This window comes from Talaromyces amestolkiae, assembly GCF_001896365.1.
Source record: "Talaromyces amestolkiae strain CIB chromosome Unknown scaffold1.1, whole genome shotgun sequence".
NCBI classification, from domain to species: domain Eukaryota; kingdom Fungi; phylum Ascomycota; class Eurotiomycetes; order Eurotiales; family Trichocomaceae; genus Talaromyces; species Talaromyces amestolkiae.
This window is the reverse complement of record NW_024468037.1, coordinates 2046221-2073394: the sequence shown is the minus strand read 5'-3', so window position 1 is coordinate 2073394 and position 27174 is coordinate 2046221. Positions and strand designations below refer to the sequence as shown.

Here is a 27174-nt window from a genome sequence, read left to right as displayed (position 1 = left end):
TCGATATTGAGTGCAAAGCACCTGTCTGAGCAATGGCTGACGAGTCCGAGACCATGATGTCCGCCACACTCCGATTCCCGTTTCAAGCCTCGCTGGATGGATATTGCATGGTGGAGACTGATGGTAATCTTTATTATGGACTGGACATCTCGCTTGAGCCTGCTGAGTTGCCAGCACAAGATTGTTCTCATCCAAGTTCAGAACCGGATACGCACTTAGGGTTAGGGTTGGATTCTGATGACGATCCCGAAGACGAAGATAAACAGCAACAAGAGGAACAACCATCGGAATCGAAAGCTTTATTACATCCGCCGTGCTGGGATAGCCAGGTGAAGAGCCAACAGCAGGAGCAGGCACCAGACGTGGCGCCACGGCCGGTCTCAATCGTGATGCATCCACATCGAATCGACACCTCTGACCGACAACGGTTCGCCACGGATCACGAAATGGCAGCAGCAGAAGAGGTAGAAGAAGAGAACATAATCTGCGAATCGCCGTCGTCGAGCACGCTAGACGAGACAGAAGCCGAAGAGTCAACGATACGAGTATCCGCACCTTCCAGCAGCGTGCAGCGACTCATCCCTTCTCGATACTATGCAACCCCCCTGATCGAAGACGATCTCTTATCGACGCCCGTCGCAGTATACGGCCTCGAGAAACCTTCGGGCCATGTACMAAAGAAGAAAGCMCCTGCCGTGTTGAGGCAGAGAGGGAGTCCGGGGGCGGCACAAGCTCGGCCTTCGTCGAGACATCAGCATCAACCGTCAGCATTTTCGTCGACTGATAATCGGTCAGAGGAGCGAACCAGGCCCTCTACGTCATCTACAAGGAGACTGTCAATGTTTTTGGGGAGAACACCTACACTAACCGCGGCGTCTTCAACTGGTGTGAGCAGACCAACTATCGGATCAATATCGTCGTCCGGGTCTTCGGCTACTACTGCAACAATGAGGTCAGCAGTATCTGCTGTCAGTGATGTCTCCGCTGCATCCTCGATATCTACTTCCTCTTCGCCTACACTGGTAGACACAAGCCAGAAACCAACGTCGTATTCCCCATCTACGACCCCAGACCTGGCCCAGACATCATCATTCGTACGCCCTGTACAACCACTCCGAAGCACGACAAGCCCTATTCCAACTTTTTCCTCCGACTATACCCCAAAGATAGGAGGAGACGCTCGCCGAAACTCTGTCTTTAACTTCTCCATGCCCAAACTCTCGCCCATGATGCACCATCGAGCCGGTATCCAGAGCAGCGAGAACCTTACCACAATCCGCGCAGTTCGGGATGACGATCAAGTGACCATAACCAATCACCCACTCCATGACCCATCTCCAGAGGCCTCTTCACCATCATCATCAAAAGAAATGCCGTTCTCGCCAGATAGTTTCGTCTCACCTCATACAAATGCCACTCCCCAGTCCCACAACACAACCACCAATCCGCCCAGCGACAGCATAGCATACAACAACACAACCTCCTTCTCACAAATCAACAGACCTCACACAAGCCACCATGACCAAAGACCTCCGCCAATCCCACATACGAAAAACGAGCAACAGCCTCCACATTCCAAACTACGAAAGCTGAAGAAGTCAGACCACCAGCAGCATAGAGCCACGAAACTGTTTACGAGGATATTCGTGACGGATATTAAGCAGAAAGCCTGATTCTCTCCTTGCAGCGGGCCGAAATACTAAGGTCCAGCTGTATCATATATGTTCATAATGATCCACTTCTATTACTTCCTTTTTCCTCACCTTTTTTTGGTCTCTTGTCATTGCCTTTGTGGGCCAATAATTTTTGTCGCATGTACCATTCTCTCGGCGTTGGGTTTGTCAGGTTTTGAATGTCCCTTGGAAACGAGGTTGACGAGGTTCATCATTGGAGTTCTTGTACTGAAAAATAACCAGACAGCTTGACACTGAGTACCCGCTTCTGGAGGTATGTTAATCAAAAAATGCATTTCAAAATCATAAGGATTTGATTATATCGTATAATATCAAAAGGGCAAGAAAAGACAGGGGAATATTTGTAGGTATACATAAAGTCAATAGCAAACATGTGTAAATTTATCGTCAGAAATAAGTCAGATCCAAAACGCCGTCGTAAGTCATGCAACCCCCTCTCCAAGTAAATCAATCATAGTATGGAAATCACAATCGTTAATCCGACATAAACGCCAGTGCTGATCCAAACCCGGAAGGAGAAATCTAGTGCAGATAACATCAAAGAGTAATAGACTCCATCTCCGTCATCACCGCGTCCATTTGTACCCGCTTCACGGCCTCCGCGACAAGTGTAAAGTCTTGCAGGAATGGTGCCGTGGCTGCGGGACCGCCTAGAGTCATTTGTCCCGGTTGTACTTGGGCCTGTGTCGGGAGTATGGTATTCATGTTTTGTTGTGCTTGTGCGTGTGCGTGGGCTTGCGTGTCGGCGAAGAGATGTTGCTGCTGTTGTGCTTGTTGGCCGATAAACTGGCCTGGTTGAGCTTGAAATTGTTGCGCTTGTCCGCTTTGAAATGTGGATTGTGTTGGTAGGAACGAGGAAGAGGAGACTCCTGTCGTCGACGTTGTTGTCGAAGTACTTCCTGCGCCGGTCGTCGCGGTACCGGTCGTCGACGATGTCGGATAGAATGACGGCGCAATCTGCGGTTGCGCCGAGGAGCGTAGGTTATACCGATTGTTATTCATCGTGATTCCGAATATATGAGTATGAATCGGCTGTGAAACAAGCGACTCGATTCTTGATCTTGAGAGTGATCTCACAGTAGGCTGATTACGCGCTTGTGGCGTCTATGACGATTGACCCGGCACAAGTACCAAGCACCAAGTACCAAGAACGAAAAGTCTTATTGGCAAATTCCACCCTTTGAGCCAAAAGCCAATTATGAATAATCACGGACGAGCGAATTAGGTGAATTGGTAGGTCGATGCGAACGGGGGGTGTGACTTTGCAATGATCAAGGATGGCGTTCTTGTTCGGACGGAAGGCCCGAAGAGTAACTGTCCTCAGGACATGGACGTACTATTTATCGTAAATGGGTGGATGATATGCACTCCGCAATGATCGGCGTCCTCTGGTCAATTTCGTTCTTTGGGGTCCCTTTCTGCGACTTTCCCACTGGAGTGATGAGTCTGCGGGGAAGTAGCTAGAATCAAAGAATGAAAGAGAAAGTGATGCAAAGGAGCAAGCCGAACAGTCGATGATAAGCACAAAAACTTCCCCTCTGCTGTATGTATCGTATCGTATTGAGGCTGTAATATCCCCCGCACCACGTGAATTCTCCGCTGATTTTGCTGGATGATCGAGTGTAACGGCATTGTAACGATACGGCTTCTGACAAACCGACGGGGCCTGCAATCTGATCGACGAGCACGTGACTGCATCAAGTGGATGCCCTAGGAGCCAATCAGAGCTGTAAGTCGCAATTATTCTTTTAGCGGATTAGCCTCCAATATTTATTGTCTTCTGCTCGATCACGAGAGCTTCACCGAGCATTACGCTATCTATACAGCCACGGCAACTAGCATGGCCGACAACCACAATGACGACGACCTCGGTGCAGGCAACCTCTTCGCCGACCCAGAGGGCTTCTACCCCGAGGAAGAACAGCCCACCTTCTCCTCGCACCAGATGCTATCAGGACAGACAATCCGCGTGCGCCTAGTCGGCAGCCATCCTCTCTACGTATGCGACTTCTTCCTCTTATCAAACAATCCCAACTGATGATCGTATGGAGGGTAACATGCTCTGGAACGCCGGACGCATAAGCGCCGAATACCTCGAACAAAACGCCCCGCGCCTCGTCGCGAACAAAAACGTACTCGAAATCGGCGCTGCGGCAGGTGTGCCCAGTATCATCGCCGCGATCAAGGGCGCGCGCACAGTCGTTATGACGGATTACTCTGATCCAGATCTGGTGGATAACATGCGCCGAAACGCGGATGCCGCTGCGCCCATGATTCCGGAGGGTTCACAGTTGCATGTCGCGGGATATAAATGGGGCGCAGATACTGATGAAATTATGTCTTTTTTACCGGGCGATAGTACTACGACAAAGGCATTTGATACTTTGATTATGGCGGATGTGGTATATAGTCATCGCGAGCATCCAAATCTCATCAAGACGATGCAAGAGACTTTGAAAAAGTCGAGGGATGCTGTGGCGTTGGTTATATTTACGCCGTATCAGCCGTGGTTACTGCCCAAAACAGAAAAATTCTTTCCTCTGGCGGAGGAGAATGGGTTTGTGGTGACAAAAGTCTTTGAGAAGGTTTTGGATAAGGTCTTGTTTGAGGATGATCCTGGGGTATGCCTTTGCCATCACTTTTACGTTTAATATGTCTGACTTTGATAGGATGAAACACTCCGTCGCACCGTGTTTGGATACGAGATCCGATGGGCTGAAGAAAATTTATAACGTGACGCTTGAGACATGATGATATGTATAACGATATCCCAAAAGTTTATAGACTTGTATCTCTCCATCTTTTTTTGTGTCATCACATGACAAACAGCAAATGTACATCTGTGTACGTCAGTATATGCTTGCATACGCACAGCTGGAGACTTACCCAAAGGATGACTACAACTCAATTGCGGCTTCTGCGAATAATTCCTTTCCAATTTCGCTCTGATATTGTTCAGCAGCTGCAGATAGCTCTGTTTTGGATATTGTCGCAACGTCTCAATGAAAGCCCAACTCAGGGCCCCTCTGGCTTGTCCGCCTTGGAATGTATCGGCGCTGCAGTCATGTCAGTTATGTGTCTCCTTGGGGTTACTGAGCGGCTTACGAAGTCTGCGTATCTTTTGACCCGGAAAACATTACCACATCCGCAGGAGAGGTTTTTGTCATCATCCTCCTCTCACGCGCCGAATCGCCAATGGAGGCTTTCTTGAAGAATCCGATGGCCGTTTGGGCAACGCCGCCTAGATCGCCTTTTCCATATGCGGTGAATGCACTAAAGAGGTCTTGGGCTGCTTCTTTGGCTAGATTTGGTTCTTTCAGTACGCCCTATTACCTGTTGTAAGCTTAATCCGTTTCCAAAATAAGGCAGATACCTAGAATGAGGCGGACATACCTGAGTAGAGTAGATGAATGGGAGGTCTAGGGCAGTTCCCGAATGGCACGAGTCGAAGATAGCTGTGAGTCGCACGCCGGGTCGTAGTGGTTTGACCCTGATCCATGATTTAGATAAGTATTCCTTGAGTGGTTGATGTATACATACATTATATCGTGCATGTCATCATCCACGATATGACCTGCAACTTTGTAGTCGACCGGATAGATGACATCGTCGAATCCTAAAATTCTTCAGCTATCTTTTCATAATTTCATGTAATGGATATTACCATCATCTTCGTCACCATCCAAATCTGGTGTCCGACCCCCATGTCCTGCAAACCATTAGCTACGGTATGGACGAAATGAAAGGAGAGATACCCGAAAAATGAATAAACAACGAATCATTCGGCATCGCATCCTTGACCAACCAATGCATCGCTCGAATGATATTTGCCTTCGTCGGCTGACTCATCGGATTACTTTGATCATCCGTCAGTATCACCATATCCTCCCGACGATAGCCGTAGGCACTGTTGAGATAAATCGACATTTGCGTCACATCGTTGATGCATCCTTTCAGCTGGTTGGCCTGCCCAAAGTAGTTGATACCAATCAGTAGTGCTTTCCGCTTTCCGGAGCAATTAGAGTACTGGAATTGGTAACTCGAAGGGGCGCCGTGGCCGAATGATTGGGGTGTTTGAGGGGGTGTTGGTGGTAAGGATGTGTATGGAGGAGGGTAGTTTTCTGTTCGGTACGAATGCTCGGTTAATGACTTCATTGTGTGGTCTGATAAAGGAACTAGTACTTACGATGTGGCGGCATAGGACTGGATACTGAGCTAGGTCGTGGACTAGGTCGAGGACTAGGCCGTGGAGGCAGTGCGGGTGTAGATGTAGAAGGCAAAGTGTTCACTCGGTGAGGCTGTGGAGGAAGACTGTGCGGTCTATCTGGTGGAGGACTATACATTGTTTAATGTCTGTCTGCTGTCTAGCGCTTTACATGGTACTTACGGAAATGTTGCTGGTCTATGTGGATAACCATTTAGCATTGGAGGCGGTCCGGGAGGTGGTCTATGATGCGCTGAGGGTGGTGGTCCAGGAGGTGGTCTATAGTGCGCGGAGGGCGGTGGTCCAGGAGGTGGTGCATATTGTCCATGATGAGGCGGATGTCCTACTCCCCAACTAGGAGGAGGATATGGCGGAGGAGKATAATAGCCATGGGGATACATGGGTATAGCTTCAACCGATAGCACGGCGTAGCAAGTCACCAGCTTATGACAGTCCGTGCGAAGAAAGAAAGCTTGCACAGACACCAGTGGAAAGCAAAGTCAGTGCCCTATACCAGCTGAATAGAAATCCTCAGCAAGCTAGACGTTTTGAAAATTATTCGTCGAGAACAAGCTGTAGAGTGGGTTCGAAGGTCATAGTCAATCTCCTTGTCTCAGACTATTGAGGCTCTTTGCTGAAATAGTCTAAAATTTATGTCAATGATCAGAATATAGCCCACGCTCGTCGAATACTAACCGACAAATTAGACGCTGGGCCTCTATATAACGAGCCCAATGGCAGGCTGGACCAAGTACGGACCCCGCTGGTCTCGAGATGGAGATTGTGCGCAAATCTGTTGGTCAATTGACTGGAGTACAGCGTATGTACGTATATTCGCCGCGTAGAAGATGACTCGGGATGTACGTAGTCGAGTCGCGTGCGCTCCACTAGGTTGCTCATGAAAAAAGCAGCAGCACGGCTGATTTGATTGATGCAGAATGACTGTTGGAGATGGAAGTTCTTTCAGCCGCACAGATTACGTGGCTGTCAGGTGACGCGATCCGACGCCCCTGCCTCGGCTTGCCACTCTTCCACACTTCTACTCCGTACAGCTTCTATGTTGTCCTCGACGAGACCTAATACTCATCATTCTATCTATACGATTTTGGGTATGACAAAGGGCACATATACAGGTTTTACCACCGGACCAGCACCAATGGCTTAGGCTTTGGTGCCTTAACGGCAACCGTGGTTAGCGGTGGACCCCAACATTTCGTGTCGACGCCCTAAAGCAGCCAAAAGCCGAGACAGAGAATATCGAGTCAACACGGCATAAGATCGTTTCTTGAATTCAATGTTCTATACTATAGTCTATATCTACTGACCAAACACCTTGACACGCTCCTCAAGAGGCTTGGTGGTCTTATCCAGCGGACCGCCAACGGGCGTACCAAAGACCAACTGAGCCTTGAGCTTCCAGTCCTTGGGAAGGTTGTATTCCTCCTTGATCTTCTCGACAAGCGGGGGCAAGAAATTATAATGCTGCAGGCTAGCGCCGAGGCCTTCTGCTGCGAATGCCGTCCAGACTGTTATCGAGTAGATTAGTGTGCCGTCTTTGAAGAGGGCTCTGAGAAGAAATAGAGAACGTACCGGCCAATTGGTGCATTCCGGATGAAGTATCGGACCACTCGGTGATGAAAGGAGCAACAGCAGCGTGCTGGGCTGCCAAAGCAGTCAAATCGTCATCGGCTTCAAAGAACAAGACCTGATCGCACAATTAGTTATCACATTTGACTACCATTACTATATAACACGACTCGTATGTTACGTACCGAACCGTATCCGCCTCGGAAGCCCGCAATTCTAGGGCCAAGCGACTGGTAAACAGCATCCGGCAAGGCGCTCTTGACGAATTGATCTGCAGTATCCCAGAATTTCTTGTGCTCGTCCTTGAGGAGAATGACTGCGCGCGCGGATTGTACGTTGAATGTACTCGGAATGTGCTTGATGGCCTTGGTTACAATTTCCTCAATGCGCGAGTCTGGGATGGGAGAGGCGTCAGAGATGCCGTAGATGGTGCGGCGGGCAATGAGAGCGTCGAAGAAAGGGTCGGAAGCCATTGTGTTGACTAAGTAGTTGATCGGCTGTTCGATTATTGATTTCTCTAAAAGGTTTATTCGATTGTTGCTGTTGTTGTCCTGATCCTACAAGCAGGTGGGATATCGAGGGGTATTTAAATCAGTCGAAGACAACTATTCCTGTACCTGTCCATATCGGCGAGTCGGACGGTCAACTAGAACTCACTAACTGACTCTAAATCAATACTATAATTAGTCTACCAATCCAACATCAGTAAGCACCGACAAAGGTGCTTAATCGGGGTTATCTCCAACAGAACATGGAAACTGAAAGAATTGATGGTACGAGCATGACCAATCAGCGGCGCAGGATATTTCGTCAACGTTTGCTAGCAACAACGTTAAAAAATCCTCATTAATCAGCCGGGGATTGCTAACTCCCGGTGCTGCGCACTAGTTAATGTGGAACGGTGATTTGCAATTATAGCGCCTTGATTTCCAATGCTTGCAAATCCGTAGTGTAATTCGGGTGACTAGTAGACTAATCACGTGGTAGGTAGGTATTCGTGAGTCTCGTGCTCAGTAACTTAGTTGCGGTACAGTCGGTAGAAGAGCCGTCCGACAATTATTTATTAGGGTTACAGCACGGAATACGGAATTTGGGCGCCGACCTTAACCCCCGTACGCAAACTACTGCAGAATTGGAATTGGGGTTAGGGTTAGATATCTACATCGGCGCCCGGCAAAACATTCCCCGACTGTGTCTGAGTAGAGGCCATCTAGTGGTAGTAACCACCACATTTCTATCTGATAGGTACTAATCAGAGGAGGAGAACGTTATTTTGTAGATTTTAAGGTGTTGTTACAAGTTGCATTATGTATTTACCAAATGCCAGGGGTGCGGCTTGACAGATCAATTCGCAAAAGAGGGGTACCTTGTCGCCTTAACTTTCAGGCTTCAACTGGTGTCTATAAAAGAGCGCCATTGACCACAACCACCCTCCTTCATGCATCAAGCTTGCTTCACTTATTTCCTGATGCGACATGCATATACTTATCACATCTTATCAATCGGCGTTCATCCGATTGGCAACGTGTATATATTGAAAGAGGGGGAGCATGGGCTGCCGAGTGTGCCTTGTGGTGCTAAGTTACCGGTTTGAAGTATCCCACGACACTCAAAATGCTTGCTGCACGTCATTGAAGTTGAAGTTACACACACTGTAGTGCAAGCAGTTCGATTCAAAAGCCTACTACGACCCAAGGGGATTTAATGATAAGATGGTCTGGTCTTCAACACCAATATGACCGGATGTACCTAGCTTACAGCCGTGCGGAATTTTGCCTAGGTATTCATTGATTGAGGAATAGCAATGAGGCTACTCATGCTGGTGTCATTTCCAACGCGACTACTCCGTAGAGCTTTGAGACGGTCAATGTATGAAAATTGATAGATCAGGCTCGACTCTCATTGTTCACCGGTTTCAGTGCATAGGTCTAATGCGGGGAACTACTAGTAGTATGCACAAGAATCGGAATTCATTAAGATTGATCGACTAGCAGTGCATTCCATTCATTGTTCTCGCATTTTCTCGATTAACAAGCGAAGATCATGACACATGGCTGGTCTCTTTGGAACTGTGGCTGCGCTGGGCCCCAAAAAGGCAAACAAGTGCAAGACAAGGCTCATTCGAAATGCCTGAATACGAGGCAGGGCAGACCCCGATGTAAGAGACCAATTACCTATTGGAAACACGTCGGCAACATCGGATAGGGGAATGTATAGACAAATGGGAAATGTTGCAGCGAGTGGCCAGATAGGGAAATTTCTAGAGCGAATAACGCGCAATTCCTCTTTGAGGAATGGGGGTAGGTACTGTAACAGTACTGGCCAAAGAAGAGAAAAAGAGAGAGGGCGAGACGAGAGCCGCATGAGACTTTTGGAATAAAAAACGCTAGTACGAATGCGTACGTAGAACTATGAGGCTGAGCAGCCCAGAGGGGGATGCCGCGTATTGTAAATACTGGTAATATTACGCGACGGCCAGGCCTACATTTTTCGAGGAGGCTCTGTTCAGCTGTTGCTTCATTCATCACTCCTGGTTTGACGTCAGGAATCCGTGCTGTTCTTTTTTGCTTGACCAATGACCTATTTCTCTCTTCTTTATCTGCGAGTCATTTTGGGGCCGCCAAAAATGAGCAGACTGAAACAGGAACCAACCCCCTGCTTCATACATGTAAGCAACTACGAATTATCATTTTTCAGCCTTGTCAGATGGGGTATGTACGTATACAAGGTTTGCCATCCCACGATAATTGCTCCAAATAAGCGTGATTGAACCAGATTACGCGCAGACTTGAAAAGGTGGATCTTCCACAAGGATCAAAGCTCGAGACTGCTATCATTCGTGACCGCTGGATGATTCACTCTTTGAGCCGCATAGAATCTTTCCGCCACCACTACGTACGTTCTTAGGAGTTTTCCACGATAGTCTGATTAAGAGCCTCAATTCTTTAATTTTTGTATATTATTGGCCGCTTTCACGATACCCATTTTCCGGCCTTCCTGTTGCACAACAGTAAGATTCAATTACACGGACACCGACAACAGGTCTGTGCTTACTTGTTTCAATTGTTACATTGGGATTTATCTCCGTTCCAGATCACTTATATAACCAAAGTCGTTTGTCATTTCATTTGAATAGAGCAAACTTCAATGAGTGTCAGGTAGTACGGCTCCGAACTGTGGTGTGTTCTTCGTCGGGTGCGTGTGCCAGCATATCAGACCGCCATCTCGGCTCGTCCTTCGACATCAAAACTTCATCGCAAATCTTTTGCGAATGTTCAGCATAATCTCTCGCGGTCATGAGACTATGCACCAGAGAAGCAAAACTGCATTCTCTACCTTACGATGTACTATACCAGGTTGTTGAAGACTTGGGCTTGTCGGACTTCAATAATCTCAGTCGAGTCAATAGGAGCCTGTACAATCTTCTGCAAAATGATCAGCTTGCCAAGCGCACCATCAAGGTACGTTTAATTCAAAAAAAAAAAATTGGTGCTCATCATACGCAGAAAATTGAACAATGCTTCTAGAAACATGTCCCCCATTCCAAAGAGGCCCAGTGGGCTACGACTGGAAGAATATCCTTTCGACAGGCTATCGGACGCATCCACGATATGCAGCACGCGGTAGCGATGGCTGAGCCATACTCAGTCGCAGTGCTTTCATATGCCGCCACTTTCATCTATAAAGACGGTTTTTTGTCGTACATCATCGATAATGAGATCCGTGTCTTGAACGTCCACCAACCAGACAACACAGAACAAGTTGTGGATATTCATAATATACTACGCCGAATAATCCCGACTTATCGTCAACAAGAAGCTGCAGATCGTTCAGCGCAAATAACATTCCTACATTATTCATCAGGAGTACTCGCGTTTCTGGTGGAAATAGATGGAGATGAGCACGCATGGCTCATTCTTCTCGACGTCACCCCTGGGTGCTCCAAGAGACTGAAATTTATAAGACAGCTGGAAGACACGCGACGACTGTTTGTCCGCCATAATGGTGTACATCTCTTTTATGGCGTGCACTCATATGTTGATGCTTCTGGCGAGCTCCTTTGGGCCATTCAGTGGGTTGATCTCACTAGAAATACCAAGAAGGATATGCCGCCTACCGTTTTGGATAACTTGGCGGGCACTGAAATAGGCCACAATGTCTGTTTCGAAATCTTCGACGACCATCTTTATGCGGTGTCTAACACGATTGATTCGGAGGAGGAAGCGTTGAATTGGCGATCCTTTTATGAATGGATCCGTATCCCACCAGCATTCAATCGACGCAGAGTACGAATGCAAAGAATCTGGCGCCGGGATCATCTTGAAGGTCCTATTAATGATACCTGGACGGAAATGTCTCTGCGCATGGATGAAGCCACTGGTCAACCCATGATTCTTGAATGCCGTCGTGAATGGCGAGAAGGTCGCTCAGATCACGTACGAACATATTATGCCGAACCTTTGCGGCCGGATGAAAAAGCCATCAATGGGGAAGTTGAAGTTGAGGCCGAGCTCGCAGAGCCCAGTGTAACACAGTCGCCATCTTCCTCTTCATTTCTCACCCATCCCTTTCCTGGAAGCCTCATTGGACCTAGTAACATCACCTTACCGGCTCCTTTACCGCTGAATGGGCCATCGGTCGAGGACTTAGCACGGCACCAGAGAATAGGTAAACATGTACATTCGGAGTACACGAGTAGTTGTTGCAACAGAAGGGAATTCATCATGGCGAAAACGAAATTCCGCACATACAATTTCTCGGCACGTTCATTCGTGGACTTGGTAAATGATCCGGAGCCAAATAATCGAGTAGGAGGTGCTACAGATCGCTTGCGTTTACGGATTAATTCTCGTAAACGGAAATGCACATCATCCGATGATCACACAGCCAAACGCAGCAGACTTGACACAACCCCTCTTACTTCTGCATCTCCTGCTACAGGTGACAAGGACGAATCTGATAACGTTCGTCTCTGGCCCCCCGACAACGCAGACGAAGACCTCATCAACCTCCTCTGCCCAACCCGACAAGCAACCAACATCCACGCCGTCGCCGACGAACGCTCACTCATCTACTCCGTCGACACAGAAGAACCTCACAAACAAGCCATCATCCTGATTAGCTTTGATCCTCAAATTCGTCTTCCGTGCATGCACAGTAGAAGAAATGACGGCGCGCCATCAGCATCTACGCCTGTAGGTATTAGTCTACTCGGACCCGAGGATACGAAGAAGAGTAGTAGGAGGCAGAAATGTTCTATTTTTAGTCCTTGTTCTTCTGCTTCTGCTGCTGCTGCCAGTAGTGGTAACAGCAAATCGAGTGTGCGGACTGAGGCGGCGATGCATTTGTCAATTGATAAGGGGTATTGGTTTGATGTGAAGAGGTGGTGATGGATTGATGATTTCTAACATCTTTGGTGGTATGCTTGATTCAGTAGAAAAGTGAATTAAAACAGTTGAATATTTCAGAAGCATCTATTGCTAGATATCAACGCTGTAATCTTAGTCTGAATAAGTTTAAGGGGATATCTTATCTATAGCCACATTCACTTGTTCGTCACCTCAACTGACTGAGAAACTGCGACACTTTTCATGATCCCGGTATCAAATGAAGTGTGATCAGAGAAATCATTACCACTATAAGATGCAGCGACATTCGATATCAAGACTCTTTCGTCTGAACCAAACGCAGTTCCATCCTCCACGTTCTTATCTACCATAGGCCGGTAATCACTCTTGGATCCTCGGATCTTTCTTAGTTGTAATCGTGAACCACTGTGCGATTCTGGTTTCGCCAGGTATGAACTTCCTTTGTGGGTACGAGAAATGAGGACGTTGAGTGCCGGAAGACAGGCACATATCAGCCCGACGGCGCCCTCCGCATTACTGTCATGTCATTAGAATCAGTACGGATTATGCTTTGTCGCTGGGAATGAAAGCCTACCCAGTAAGTACAACGCGAGTAAACACCATCGTTTGATCTGGGGACTGTCCATCTTGCACAATCATGACCAACCGATAGAGGCTAAACCCCGTCGCAAGCCCTCCCGCGCTCAAAAGGCCCATGACTTTCAACTTCTTCTCAAGCGGCATCTGAAGCGACCAGGTCAGTGGCAAGGGGAGGATGAGAATTGCCAAATCGGTCACCACACTCATGACAGAATCGGCCACGATGACTCTGCCCTGGTTGAGGCATGAGCCGCCGCTCGCGGTGCCGTTCCAGTAGGCCGATACGGGACTGCATATGCGGGCTTTGATGATGAAGGCAGGCACGTAGTAGGCCAAAACAACTCCAAGGATGATGTGAATCAAGATGACCCATTTGCGGTATGGCTTGAAAACGCGGGCTAGGAGGGTTAATAGTGCGACTTTGACGAAGAGAGCCATCGGAGCGTAGAATAGAGTTGCAATATAGGAAATCTGTATCTTGATCAATTGAATTGCTCACATGTTGCAAGTAAAATGGTCTGCGAGAGTGCCAGGCTCACCCTCAGAAATCCCACCAGCTCGGATCTATACAGCTCCCACTGATAGCAACCGCCGCCATGGCTCGACACTGAACCAGTAGTTAGCACAACTCTGGATATAGGCAGGATTGTGAGCACATACACAAGATTGCACTGATGCAGTATGCCATGAAAAGGATCTGAAGCGATTGTTAGTGCACCTCACCAACACCATCGACTCTCAAGTCTATATACCCAAGCGGCAAAGCTGAAATCTTTGCACGGATTAGCCTATTTCTGAGTTTTGGAATACAACAAGAACCAACATTCGTCCACTCCCAATTGCTGCTGGAAGCGAATTCTCACATATAACCGAAGCACGACAATGATGGAAACGATTGGAATACAGAGACATTGTGTAACGAGAAGAATAGTGCGGAGAACGTCTGTCGGATGGTCAAAGTCAGGCGTCATCCCACTGGGAGTGTCCAGCGCAGGCGGATCGGTCCCTGACATTGTCATCTGCTAGAAACAAAGATCTGCTGGAGAGATGATGAAGCCATTCAAGACATCGATGCAGGAAAAACACATCTGTTTCTTATAAAGAAGGATTTTTCCCTCGCTTGGCAGACTCATATATTTCATTTTTCTAAACTCGTAGACAGCCACGGGCTGATCTCGATGATCTTCCATGGTCGCTTCGGTGCGACTTTAGTAGCTCGCTAAAGCTGTACCTACTGTTTAAATATCAAGCTGCGATTGGTGCTGAATAACTCAGCAATCACTAAGGTAAACAAAGCAGTGTCAAACCCTGTCAAACCGAGGTCAACCGAATTGTACCACCAGTCAGAAATCCCCACGACGCGATGGGTCTGACAAGGGTAGAAAGAGGTCTTTGTCTGGGATAGAGACGTACGAAAGAACAAATTTGATTGTCTACATCGACGATCCTACGGCGGACCAAGATTGTTGTACTAAACTAGGTGAATTTGGAATCACTATATTTGGATATACGTATATAATAATTCTCGCCGCTCTGTAGTAACTATGCATAGATTTTCGAAATTTGGGATTTTTGAACAAAGTGGTGAGATCTGCCGTAGATCCACTCGGTATATTGCGAACTCTCCACTAGGAAATTGGAACCAGAATAACACACAAATCTGTGCGTTGACCACTACCCTGTACATGTAATATAATAATCCAACAGTAACCCCAAAGAGAACCTGATAGTCTTCTTGGCCGCATATCGAACAGGGGGCCTTTTATATATGTAGTACTCTGTATTTGTTGTACCTTATCAGTGACAGCCCGCTCTCATGCACACCTAAGGCTTTGTTACAGGGGTGAACACTCGGATAGCAAAGATTAATTTAAATCCATTGTGGGTATTGCACAAAATTTTTAGTTATTTCAGTAGAACTAGGAGTCGATAGTGCAGTCGCAGAGCCAGGGTTGTTCTTTTAGCGTGATCATTATTAAGCTGATACGTACAACTAAATTGAAAAACAAATTGCGCCTTTTAAAAAATTGTTTAGACCTTGCCAGAAAAAAAAGTATCAACCCCTGAGCTGCTTGTGAACTATACAAATTAATCATTTTATGAGCAGAAGGCCGGGAATTTGCGCAAAAAATCAGGGAAAACCGGAGGAACAAACGCACTAAAAATGATTGACAAGACTCAATCCAAACTTTTCCAGCCTCTTTTGATTGGAGATGGAAAGATTAGACTTGATCACAGGGTTGTCTTTGCCCCGTTGACCAGGAATCGAGGAGAGCCTTCCCACCGCATCAGCACTGCACAGACTCCAAACCGCATTTGGTATCCTGGGGATCTCATGGTTGAGTATTATGTTCAGCGAACGACGAAAGGCGGCCTTGTGATTTCAGAGGGTATTCCACCTTCTCTTGAGGTATTCTTGTCAAATTTCCTTTTCCCCTGAATTGGCCGGGTCTATTGGCTTTCACTTAGCGATATCAACTGATGATCTTTTACCTAGAGCAACGGAATGCCTGGTGTGCCTGGTCTGTTCACTCAAGAGCAAGCCGATGGCTGGCGCAAAGTTGTTGATGCCGTACACAAAAAAGGAGGCTACATTTACTGCCAGCTCTGGCATGCTGGCCGAGCTACTATTCCTCAAATGTCAGGTTCACCTCCAGTATCAGCCTCTGCTAGTGTCTGGGATTCGCCAGACGAATGCTATTCTCACATTCCTGTAGATGAAACAAAGCCGGTTCGCTATGCGGACCATCCACCGGTGGAACTGTCTATTGAGCATATTAAAAAGACGATCAAAGACTACTGCGACGCAGCAGAGAAGGCTATGCACGTAGGCTTCGACGGAGTTGAGATTCACGCCGGGAACGGCTACCTGCCAGAGCAGTTCCTGAGCTCAAACATCAACAAGAGAACGGATGAATACGGCGGATCTCCGGAAAAGAGATGCCGCTTTGTGCTCGAGTTGATGGATAAATTGGCGAAGCGGATCGGTGAGGGTAATCTTGCCATTCGTCTTTCGCCTTTTGGTCTTTTCAATCAAGCTCGCAGTGAGCAACGCGTGGAAACTTGGACTTATCTTTGTAAATCTTTGAAGTATGCTCATCCGGCGTTGTCGTATGTCAGCTTCATTGAGCCTGTAAGTAACCGACTACCATTTTCTTCTTTTACTGGTGTTGACATGTTCGCAAGCGGTACGAACAAATTTTCAGCTATAAAGAGAAAGACAAGTTTCTCGCTAGCTGGGGTCTTGCCGACGTTACTTTAGACCCGTTCCGTGAAATCTTTGGCGACACCCCTTTTTTCTCGGCCGGCGGTTGGGACGACACTAACCCTTGGGGTGTGATTGAATCGGGCAAGTATGATGCCTTACTTTATGGCCGCTATTTTATCAGTAACCCAGATCTGGTTACCCGGCTGAAGAACGGTATCCCGCTCGCGGCGTACGATCGTACTCGATTTTACGGCCCGTTTAAGGATAATACTATCGGATATACCGACTATCCAGTCGCAGAACAGATCATATCTGAATAAATAAACGAGATTTCGCGCGTGATGGGCCAGACGTCGTCGCTGTGCAGTGAAGGAAGCCCTAAACCCTAGAGCCAAATCCGCAGCGGGAAAAGTCCTCAGAATTTCCTAATTAGGCACCGCCTAAGTCGTTATATGCACGTATAAAATGTGTCTCTTCGCGCTGTCAAGCGAGCGTCTTTTCTTTTCTTCTCTATATTCTAGTTTTCTCGCTGCAGGCTACTTTTGGCTGGAGCTGGAACCGAACTTCGTCACACTGTGAGACAAATTGTATAAATTTATATCTGATATATTTGATATCTTGAATACGATAATCACAGATGAGAAGTTGTAGTAGGGATCTAGTAGAAGTACTGGCGCTTTGAAGGCATACTTCGTGTTTGGACCACTAGGTACTCTGTAGTATACCTATGAGCTTATGTTTGATAGTTTAAGGCTCATTGATCTGATTATGGCGTTCAAAGAAGTCCTTAGTTCTACTCAGTGTGGATAATTACTAAACCGGAACGAGTACGTATCTGATTGTGTCGACTTTCAACATCCTTTTCAGTATCCATGGATGCACCTGGGTAGCAATTAAAGATTTGGAACACGTTTCTATATTTCCGTGAAGATCGTTCAACATGATTGAAATTCCACATCCATAGGTTTCCATGTCAGAATGAACGTTCTGGCATTCATTTATAGCATTGATCTCCTCTCTGTGAGAAGAACCTTTTGGCTATGCTTGTCTCGGAGATAAATGCTTGCACTGAGTTTGAGAACCATTACTAAAGCAACCTGTGAGAAAGACTGTGCAGCAAAGTGAAGAGCTTTCTGCTCGTTCTTGTCTTCAATATCAGCATCCGCACCACTTTCGAGAAGTCTTCCCAAGCGTCCCGTGAACTAGCCTGTGCGGCAACGTGAAGAGTTATCCGGCCGTCCTTGTCCAATCAGCACCTGATTACTATTGATAATAGAGTATATTCAACCTTTCAAAGCCACGGAAGACTGTCCTGAAATTGAATTGAACACGGGAAAAAGAAAGGCTGGAGGTCTTCTATGAAGCAAGTCTCCCAAATTTCACGCATTGACATCTCTCACGGGTTATTCAAACGTTGCAACCCTGTCCTTAGTAGCTTGATAGGGAAGAGATTTGTAAACGGCAAAGGAGGCAAAAACAAATAGAAACATTTTACGGGATAAGAGGATAGAAGCTCACGATGGCGTCAAGGAGACTTTGCAGCCGTTCTTACTCGTGATGATTAACGTCAGTTTCTCGTTGAAGGGTTGCGGGTCCCGACTCTCGATATCTCTGAACTCTTGCAAAATACGCACGACCGTGTAAGCGGTCTCCGTAAGGGCGAATTGTTGACCAATACAGATACGGGGACCCCCATTGAAGGGAATGAATTCCCATGTAGGCTTGAGATTCTCCCACCGCTCAGGTCGAAACTCGGTTGCATCCAATCCAAATAACTCGGGGAGGCGATGCATGCAGTAAATGCTGTAAAGAACTTTCCGCCCTTTAGGTACGAAAAGAGGTTCATTACCACCCGGGCCCCCACCAACAGGAAGAAATGTGTCCTTGTTAGCTGTACGTGAGTTGACCGGCACCGGGGGATATAGCCTCAAGGCTGATTGATTTTTAGCATTATATCACTTGCGTATTTGAATTCGGGGTTCAAATGAAAGTGGGGGGCCTACATTCATTTATTACCCACTTGAGATATTTTAGGGACTTGAGATCTTCAAATGAAGGTCGTCGGCCTTTCAAAATCAATACCTCGGCTCTCAATTTCTTCCACACATCGGGTCTTCTGGCGAGAATGAAGAAGGTGGTGGTAAGAAGGCTTGCAGTAGTGTCACGACCCGCGAGTAAAATATTCAGTAGCTGATCAGTAAGGGCCTTTTGATCTTGTGTTTGCTTTGAAAGCTCGTGGAGGAATACATATCGAGGGGCCAAATCTTCGGATTCCGCTCCGGCATCAACAGCTGCTCGGTATGCAATCGCCTTTTGAACAAACCGGTGTACATACTGTCGTGCTTCTACAGTCGACTGAAAAAACTTTTTGTCTCTGTACAAAAACATCAAAGGGCCCAGACGAGTGCGAATGGCAAGGCCTTTCTGCGAAATATCGAAATTCTGCGCAAATAAATCAGACCCTTCCGAGCTGCTGCAATCCAGAGAATCCACAGATTCGCCAAAGAGAAATTCCGTAGCAGAGTCAATGGTCTATGAATATAGTCAGTCCGAGTATCCATTCTTTAGTCAGTTATAGCCTACCATCCGGAAGAATAAATCTTGAAGGTCCACCATGGATCCATCTTTAGGCAAACAGCTAATGAGCTTGGAAACGTGCTTCTCGTACACCTCCACATCGGCTACTAAATTACGTTGAAAGTTTGGCCTGACGAGTGCTCTCGAGTGCTTCCAGGCCTCACCGTCACTTGTGAAAATGCCGGTTCCAAGAAGGGGCTCCAACGACTTGTTTCGGAAATGTCCCAGGTCGAAGTCTTCGAATTTCCGAGAAAGAATTGCTCGAATATTCTCTGGTTCAATGGTAACAATAAGCGTACGCCCGAGGATTGTTTGAAAAGTATTGCCGTAGTCTTGATGCCAGGTACGCATCATTTCCAAAGAGCGACATTCTCTCATAGCCTTTAGCAAGACTCTTAGACGTCCGACCCGAAGGAAACCTCCTGGGGCACATTTAGGTTGGCGGCAACCGTGACGTTGCTGAAATTCCCGCTCTGGGTGGCCCCCTCGTCGTCAGCATGAGTATAGCCGGAAGGGATTGATTTCACCAACCTACGCATTTGCGGCGAAATGCGCCCTCAACCACGATAATCCATATCACGGTCAGAATAAAGCACAAGATCAATCCAAACATTTTGAGCAGACTATGCGTCCGATCTTTATGAAAAATGGCGGGKATGGKGTTATAAGTATGGGTAACTACGTGAAGGACATACCTGGGTCAGGCACGATGATACTGGACACATAGTGGGTGTAACACGAGGCAAGGGGCGAGACACATTCAAGTTTGGCATGAGCCAGCGAGCAGGATATAAATCGATGCTTGTAAAATTACAACTGTGATTTGGCCATCTCAATACAGGATAGTTGCTATTAGGCTAAGGTAAGTGGTTGCAATCCGCAGAGCAAGATCGAAGAGCCAGAAGGCTCAAAGAAGATTAATCGACGGAGGCAACTTGGTCATTGTTACCGACTGGGTTCTTCAGGACCGATAAGCAAACAATACATCTCTCTTTGTGAAAGCTAGTATTCACGACTCCTGATTAAAATATGTGCGGGCAGGGCAAGAGGGAATGTAAGGGGGTGGGAAAAGAGATAGACTTCAGATACAATCGCTGTTACATTCTCTCTGAACTGGTACCAGTTTTTCTCCCATTATACCTACTAAACTCCGTTATGAAAAGCATTTTGCACGAATTCTGCTAATACATCTAAGAATTGTGGAGTTCGCGGAACATGGTGGGTGCCGAAGAAGGGGAATAGTAAGGCGTCATTGCAAATACGCGCTAGTCGCAGAGTCTCTGCAGGTTCAACCATTGTGTCAATACGAGCAATAGCGTGAAGAGTAGGCGTTTTGATTGTCGGATGATACAGACTTTCGTACATGGGATGGCCGAGTTTGAATCCACTTAAACACACAGCGAATTTGAACGGTAAATGATCTGTCTGGAAAAAAGAACACTGAGTACGACAATTTCAAAATCTTTTCGACAGATGGCTCAGACCTGACTCACTTGAAACGGAAACCCACAAATTGACTCTCGCTTTTCAAGAAGGGAAGTAATGATGGCAGCCAGAGCAGCCCCCGTCGAAAATCCGATCACGCCAACGAAAGGGCCGTCTTTTGAGAGAATGTTGAACAAAAGGTCCACAGAATCTTGTAAACCATATATTTTGTCTGTCTGATGATCTCCATATCCCCACGTCCAGGTACTGCAACCATTATCATCATCATGACGAGGTTGGTCGGGGTTGGCGGGTAATGGTCCAGAAGGATAGTAAAACTGAACTGTATCAATTGATGGTGAAGCAATTCCAAATTGAGCAGATCTAATTATGGTATTCTTCAAACGTTCTTCAAAGAAGCGTGTCTTGCATTTGAAAAATTGGCCTGATTGCGCGTGTCCTACAGCACAGATAATGTTAGACTAATCTCATACGTTAAGTATAAACTGAGAAATCATTGACCATGAAGCATCAAAACCTTGACAGACGATGATGAACTTGAACCTGAAGAACTGTTATGGTTTAAGTCTGCGTCACTTAACATGAATTCAGGTGACATGTTTTCGCCTGTTGGTTTGATCATATGAGAATTTGGTCCCGCTCATAGCCAGCACTACAACGACCACAGCAACAGGCGAGATTGATAACAGGTGGCGTCGAGGGTATCTATAACGGGCTGAAGAGCTTTGTCGAACATAGATGGGAATTTTGACTCAGTTGGAATGACGAAAGGAAATGGATCCGGACGGGAATCCACCACGATCTGAGAATGAATATTTGATCTTGGGCTGTTGTCTCAAACTGTTTGGCCTTTATCAACCAGGCAAATTCTAAGGTCGATCTTGCATACTTGTTTACTCCTCACATGTAGTAGCAGAGTGATGAGTGGATAGCTTGTGGTCTGGCTACCCTGAGCTCATAGTTTTCTCAGAGTTGGATTTGATCGATCGTACTGGATGGAGCACGCAAGGGATGAGCTCCCGGCACGGCCAAGAATCTCGATCTAGCACAGTGCCCAGCAAACAGTTCTCTAACGTCTTTTTCACGCTTGTGGGCCTTTCATGTACAAGGTAGTACTATCGCGATTTAAGTTTAAAGCTGCATGTCAGGGCGTTTTGGTGGACTTTTGATACCCATTCATGAGCGAAAAGCTAATAGTCAGAACAGTTCGCATAAAGAGTGGGTTGAACAAATGTTTGGTGGGTTTCTGTATGTTTTGTTTGCAGGAATGCAATCGTCGTAGCTGCTTGCTCTACAGGAAACATTGTTCCACATAGATTCCACCATAATCTAAGTCACCCTGGTACCTGCGGCTACCTAATAAATAGACCTGGATTGCAAGAATTGTTGCACACCTTTACTCGTTTCTCCCTGTGATTTCTTTAAGCGAGTGATCCGACTGAATCTCAGTATGGCACCTTCACTGTCCAAGCTTCGGTCCAACCTCAAATCCAATGAGGCAAAGAAAAAAAGCCATGCCATCCAAAAAAATGCCAAGACATATGGAGACGATAGCAAGGCTCCCATGAATTGGCCCAAATCCAAGAAACTGACCATGGTCTGCCTTGTCATACTCGCGGATCTCAATGAGTATGTTATCATCATCATGATATTAAAGGACTCAAACCTGACAAATGTTAGCGCCATGGGATCTTCCATCTTCGCGCCAGTCGTGCATGAAGTTTCTCGAGACTTTCACGCCTCCAGCTCTTCAGTTGCTTCACTTTTAATATCAGTCCACGTCATTGGGTATATTGCCGGTCCTCTTATCTTATCCCCACTTAGTGAAGTATACGGGAGATGCCCCCTTATACATGGCTCGAACACTACTTTTGTTGCGGCCACAATCATATGCACAACAAGCGTGAACATTCCCATGATAATAATTGGTCGCATTCTCATGGGATTCGCAGGTTCTGTGCCAGCCACAGTTGGAGGGGGCGTCATATCGGATATCATCCCTGTGGATGAGCGAGGCTATGCTGTAAGTTTATTGGCTAGTGGGCAACTTTTGGTATTCACATCCTCGTATTCTTTCAATACCATGAGTGGTGGACTAACTATATACATGACGTCCTAAGGGTATCGCTGTTGGTAAATTGTACTTTCAAAACCCCGAGAGGTTGCACTCTTACCATCTATAATAGGTCCGATCATTGGAGGTTACATGGCTATGAACCTTGGCTGGAGATGGACATTTCGTCTAATGGCTATTCTGGTAAGTTAAAATTTGGAGAAATCGGGCGCACCCTATCACCAATTGGTAATACCTCACGACGCAAAAGCTCACAAATCTGTAGTCAGGATCCTCGACTGTCCTAACATTTCTGTTGCTTCGAGAAACCTTTGTCCCTTCTAACATTCAGCCAATGGAAAATCGAGATGCGCGCACTGGACTTTCGGTTGTACGAAAGGCCGTCTCACGGCCATGCAGACTCTTTTTAAGATCGCCAATCGTTGTCATTCTCTCGCTGTTTGGTGCGATAGCATACGTGTGCATGTACTCCTTAATGAGTACTTATTCGACAATATTTCCAGATCAGTACGGATTTAATCTTGGGGAAGTTGGCCTTGTGTACCTGGGTCAAGGTATTGGCTTTTGGCTGGGACAACTTCTAACAGGATGGTTTCCAGATTGGTACCTGAAACGCCGACAGACACATCAAAACTCTGTCAAACCTGAAGATCGACTCCTTCTCCTCACTGCTGGATGTTTCGGGCTTGCTATTGGCATATTCTGGTATGGGTGGTCTATAGAGGGCCAAGTGCACTGGGTCATACCCATCATTGGAACCGGTTTTACAGGCATCGGATGTCTCTTGATATTCGTCTCAGTTCAGCTTTATCTCGTCGACATATTTCCGAGCTGTTCCGCCAGTGCCAGTGCTGTTGCAATTGTCATTCGCTCAATATTTGGGGCAACCTTGCCCATGTCAATGCCAAGCTTATATGAGCGCCTTGGTTTTGGGTGGGGAAACAGTGTCTTGGGGAGCATCGTGCTCGTTTTGATGCCTGTTTCGATTTTGCTTTTAAAATACGGAGAAAGACTGCGTACTCTCACCGACTTGTAAATGCCTTAGAAATTTGTTTTTCTTGATTCACGGGCAAAAGAGGCGCAGCTTTTCTCAGTTCTTCAAGTAGAAGACTTGAGGCGGATCAATTCGACCGACCAAGCTGAATACAAAAGGATCGGCAATTTATAGATGTGACGAAAGGCTGATGTGGGAGCTTTTCATCACAATGGAATGAGATATCCGTGCCTTTCGAAACGCTGGCGACCCACCCACTCTCTGACCCTTCGTCGCCGACCAATGTGGTTTGAAGAGCCATATGATGTAGATCATCCCAGAGATTTCTACAAGTAGGTCGATATGTCGTTGTTCTGGCTAGCATATAATTTGTTGAGTTTGATGATAAATCACACCCCACTAGGCTAGTACGAATTCGTATTTGGCCTTATTGGTTGAGCCAACTCAGTATTGCAAGGGGTCAGGGTCAATCCTTCTGCACTCTTGCGACTCCATTCTGGAAAATAAATCCGAAACACGCTACCGGTAACCTCTTTAAGCTCACCTCCACTTAGGCTTGGCAAAACGAAGGTAACTAACTTAGTACTCGCCTTGCCCGACAGACGAATCATTGTATAATCGAAGAAGCCTCGCCTTGTGCACCCACTAGTATTGACCTATATGCGTGCACTCATTCTAAAGAGTTGAATCCGTTCAAGAAGTCAAAGCCCCTTAAATAGAATTTGAAAATTAAGAATGGCAGGCTACATAAGAAGAGTTCTGTTGCTATTCGATACGATTGTTGTATATCAACATCAGAGTTTAGTGTACAAGGTGATGCACTCTATTATGCAGGGTTAAAGGCGCACTCGATCGACAAGCCAGATCGGCCATGAAGGGGCTCAATCGATCGGAGGCGGTCTGCGGCTAGCTTGACAGTCAATTCAGCTACTTAAATCAATATATGTAGTACCGCATAAGGAGGGCGATTTACCTACACAGCAGGATCTGCCACGCAGCTTCCTATCGACGGTGTGGGGAAGTGGTCGTAAAATGGGTAATTAATCACTGCGTTTGGGTTATGATACTCGAATTCGAGATCTACTCAAAGCGGGGACTAACACTCGGGCTACGAACTGTTGACCTTTGGTGTCGATATGAATAATAATTGCGTTGGAGGCAGGTTCCATTCTTTTTGGTTTCACATTCGCTCGTGCATAGTTTTGATCATATTGGTTCAAATTCATCCATATAATTGGGATGAAAATCGGGGTCTACGACTCATTGGCAGCACCAAGAACAAACTGGGCAGCCTATGTGAGGTTGCAGGGAAGAGGATTGAGATATGATGATCAGTCTAAATAATCATACGCAAGGAGAGGGGCTACTTTGTGACGACTTGAACAACGGATTTCGGATTTCTGAAGGAAGAAGTTCGCATACTGCGTTATGGATAAACTGCATGCATGCTCTGTGTTTCCCTACATGTGAGCTGATTGTGGCATGCGAGGAAGAGGAGAATACCAATGCACACCGCCACTATTGCGACACGAAATTCATACAGTTTGAATTTACAGATTGAGAAATGTGTTGTTTAGCCCTGCTCTGAGGTACTTATATATACGTGAGCTCAAATCAGGCAGCATTTTCTAACGCCTCACCGTCTATAAATTTTCGTCCTTCTTTACCACTTTACGTCATCCAGATCAGGGCTAGTCTTTGACAACCTAAAGGACCGATTGAACCATAATACGTCATCTAAATGTCGTTTAACGGAAATTTTCAACATATCTCTGTGGAAAAAATCCATCCTACATTTGGTGCTGAGGTTTCTGGCGTAGACGTGTCAGTTGCGCTGGAGGATGATGTTTTCGGGGAAATTTATCGTGCTATTTCTCAAGTATGAAATCAATCCATGTTTTCGGGGTAGATTTACTAATTGACGTCTTTGCTTACAGTACGGGTTTCTTGTCTTTCGCCGAACAAAATTGACAGAAGACACCCAAGTTCAACTAGCGGCCCGATTTGGGGAATTAGATGATGTTACGCCCTGGATTAAGCCTGGAACAGTACGACGGCTAAATCGTACGGAACTCATGGATATGAGTAACATCAAATTAGATGGTACTTTGGCAAGTCAAGATGATATGACTACGAAGCTTCAAAAGGTATTTCTAATTGATCAAAGACGTTGTGCAATTTGCTTACATCCTCAACAGGGAAATTTGCTTTTTCATGTGGACTCGAGCTATAACCCTCGTCGAGCGAGCTACTCATTTCTTCTTGGAAAAGAAATACCGCCTTCAGGACATGGAGGCCAGACCGCCTTCGCGGATACGAGGACCGCTTTCGATGAGCTTCCAATGGATTTGAAGCATGAGCTGCTAGAGAATGAGTATGTGGCATGTCATTCAATTCACCACTCTCGCAAACTGGCCGCACCGGAATATTTTGGCCATATTGACCCGTCAAAGTTCCCAATGGGACGACATCGCATTGTGCAACAGCACGAACCCTCGGGGCGGTCCAACCTCTACATCGCCTCTCATATCCATCACATCGAGGGACTGGAGTTTGAAAAATCAAAAGAATTGGTTGATAGACTGATGCAACACGCAACACAAGACAAGTTCGTTACGCAGGTGGAATGGAAAAATATAGGAGACCTGATTATATGGGACAATACCTGTCTCATGCACCGGGCGGTTGGCGGCACCTACATTAATAAATATAAGCGGGACTTGAGACGGGCCATAGTGCATGACAATAGTTCATGGGCCTGGGGACTGAATGACCATCGCGAGGAACGGCAGAGCCTGGCTACGCTATCTCAGGCATCATGATATTAAGTCATTTGTCTAGAGTGTGTAAGTAACACTATCAAGCAGTGACCTGCAATACTTCATTTGGAATCAGCTTGACAGATCCAGACGCAACTCGTACATTGATGCAAGCCTCTACAATGCTACCAGAGGAAATTTTAATCCTAGGAGTCGTTAAGGGTCTTATCACGCTAATAGACTGATCCGGAAGTATCTAGAGTATACGACGTGATACAGCCTTCATTCAAATATAATGCATTCTCGTAATCTGGAAACTTCCAAAGAACGATGTGCACCTGATGTTTTCATTGCAAAGATCTGCAAAATGCTGTACTATTCTATGCTTTCAGTTAGGGTCTAAGGCAATACAGTATTGGCTACTTTATTTATCAATTGCAAGTTTCTTCAGTTTAAGGTTTTACTACGACAGTGCCCACCAAATAAATACTCACAAGGGCGCTTAGATCTATCCAGCCGTTTATTGTTTACTGTGCTTGGTAACACATGATATAAATGACAATCGAACGAGGCAGTCATCCCATGATCAGAGGAGTTTACCCTTAGTCACTACCCCAAATTCAGTGTATGTGAGTATTAATTATCGATTTTTTGCTGTAAATTGAGGGGTATGAAATCTGCAT

At 46.4% G+C, this 27174-nt stretch overlaps 10 protein-coding genes across 10 annotated transcripts; 5 read left to right on the top strand and 5 right to left on the bottom strand.

The window, feature by feature from the left end:
- Positions 1–32: 32 nt before the first annotated feature.
- BHQ10_000679 (uncharacterized protein) lies at positions 33–1673 on the top strand (the record flags this gene model as incomplete). Its single annotated transcript, XM_040879414.1, has 3 exons — positions 33–742; positions 796–968; positions 1027–1673. 3 exons carry the CDS (start codon positions 33–35, stop codon positions 1671–1673), a joined length of 1530 nt encoding a protein of 509 aa, XP_040729184.1.
- Positions 1674–2231: 558 nt separating this feature from the next.
- Positions 2232–2696, bottom strand: BHQ10_000678 (uncharacterized protein; the record flags this gene model as incomplete). Its single annotated transcript, XM_040879403.1, has 1 exon — positions 2232–2696. The coding sequence occupies one exon, from the start codon at positions 2694–2696 to the stop codon at positions 2232–2234; it is 465 nt and encodes a 154-aa protein (XP_040729183.1).
- An 838-nt stretch (positions 2697–3534) lies between these two features.
- On the top strand, positions 3535–4426 carry BHQ10_000677 (uncharacterized protein; the record flags this gene model as incomplete). The annotated part of the gene is made up of 3 exons (XM_040879392.1): positions 3535–3693; positions 3746–4315; positions 4364–4426. 3 exons carry the CDS (start codon positions 3535–3537, stop codon positions 4424–4426), a joined length of 792 nt encoding a protein of 263 aa, XP_040729182.1.
- An 82-nt stretch (positions 4427–4508) lies between these two features.
- On the bottom strand, positions 4509–5849 carry BHQ10_000676 (uncharacterized protein; the record flags this gene model as incomplete). The annotated part of the gene is made up of 7 exons (XM_040879381.1): positions 4509–4534; positions 4581–4750; positions 4800–5020; positions 5088–5184; positions 5235–5310; positions 5359–5403; positions 5450–5849. The coding sequence occupies 7 exons, from the start codon at positions 5847–5849 to the stop codon at positions 4509–4511; spliced, it is 1035 nt and encodes a 344-aa protein (XP_040729181.1).
- Positions 5850–7215: 1366 nt separating this feature from the next.
- Positions 7216–7958, bottom strand: BHQ10_000675 (uncharacterized protein; the record flags this gene model as incomplete). The annotated part of the gene is made up of 3 exons (XM_040879370.1): positions 7216–7424; positions 7489–7603; positions 7671–7958. 3 exons carry the CDS (start codon positions 7956–7958, stop codon positions 7216–7218), a joined length of 612 nt encoding a protein of 203 aa, XP_040729180.1.
- A 2823-nt stretch (positions 7959–10781) lies between these two features.
- Positions 10782–12875, top strand: BHQ10_000674 (uncharacterized protein; the record flags this gene model as incomplete). Its single annotated transcript, XM_040879359.1, has 2 exons — positions 10782–10946; positions 11013–12875. The coding sequence occupies 2 exons, from the start codon at positions 10782–10784 to the stop codon at positions 12873–12875; spliced, it is 2028 nt and encodes a 675-aa protein (XP_040729179.1).
- A 155-nt stretch (positions 12876–13030) lies between these two features.
- BHQ10_000673 (uncharacterized protein) lies at positions 13031–14446 on the bottom strand (the record flags this gene model as incomplete). Its single annotated transcript, XM_040879348.1, has 6 exons — positions 13031–13370; positions 13429–13904; positions 13973–14040; positions 14094–14130; positions 14186–14205; positions 14257–14446. 6 exons carry the CDS (start codon positions 14444–14446, stop codon positions 13031–13033), a joined length of 1131 nt encoding a protein of 376 aa, XP_040729178.1.
- Positions 14447–15597: 1151 nt separating this feature from the next.
- Positions 15598–16961, top strand: BHQ10_000672 (uncharacterized protein; the record flags this gene model as incomplete). Its single annotated transcript, XM_040879337.1, has 3 exons — positions 15598–15843; positions 15931–16566; positions 16620–16961. 3 exons carry the CDS (start codon positions 15598–15600, stop codon positions 16959–16961), a joined length of 1224 nt encoding a protein of 407 aa, XP_040729177.1.
- A 1194-nt stretch (positions 16962–18155) lies between these two features.
- Positions 18156–19596, bottom strand: BHQ10_000671 (uncharacterized protein; the record flags this gene model as incomplete). Its single annotated transcript, XM_040879326.1, has 3 exons — positions 18156–18574; positions 18645–19173; positions 19225–19596. 3 exons carry the CDS (start codon positions 19594–19596, stop codon positions 18156–18158), a joined length of 1320 nt encoding a protein of 439 aa, XP_040729176.1.
- Positions 19597–22114: 2518 nt separating this feature from the next.
- Positions 22115–26554, top strand: BHQ10_000670 (uncharacterized protein; the record flags this gene model as incomplete). Its single annotated transcript, XM_040879315.1, has 4 exons — positions 22115–22293; positions 22345–22687; positions 25670–25879; positions 25931–26554. 4 exons carry the CDS (start codon positions 22115–22117, stop codon positions 26552–26554), a joined length of 1356 nt encoding a protein of 451 aa, XP_040729175.1.
- Positions 26555–27174: the final 620 nt, after the last annotated feature.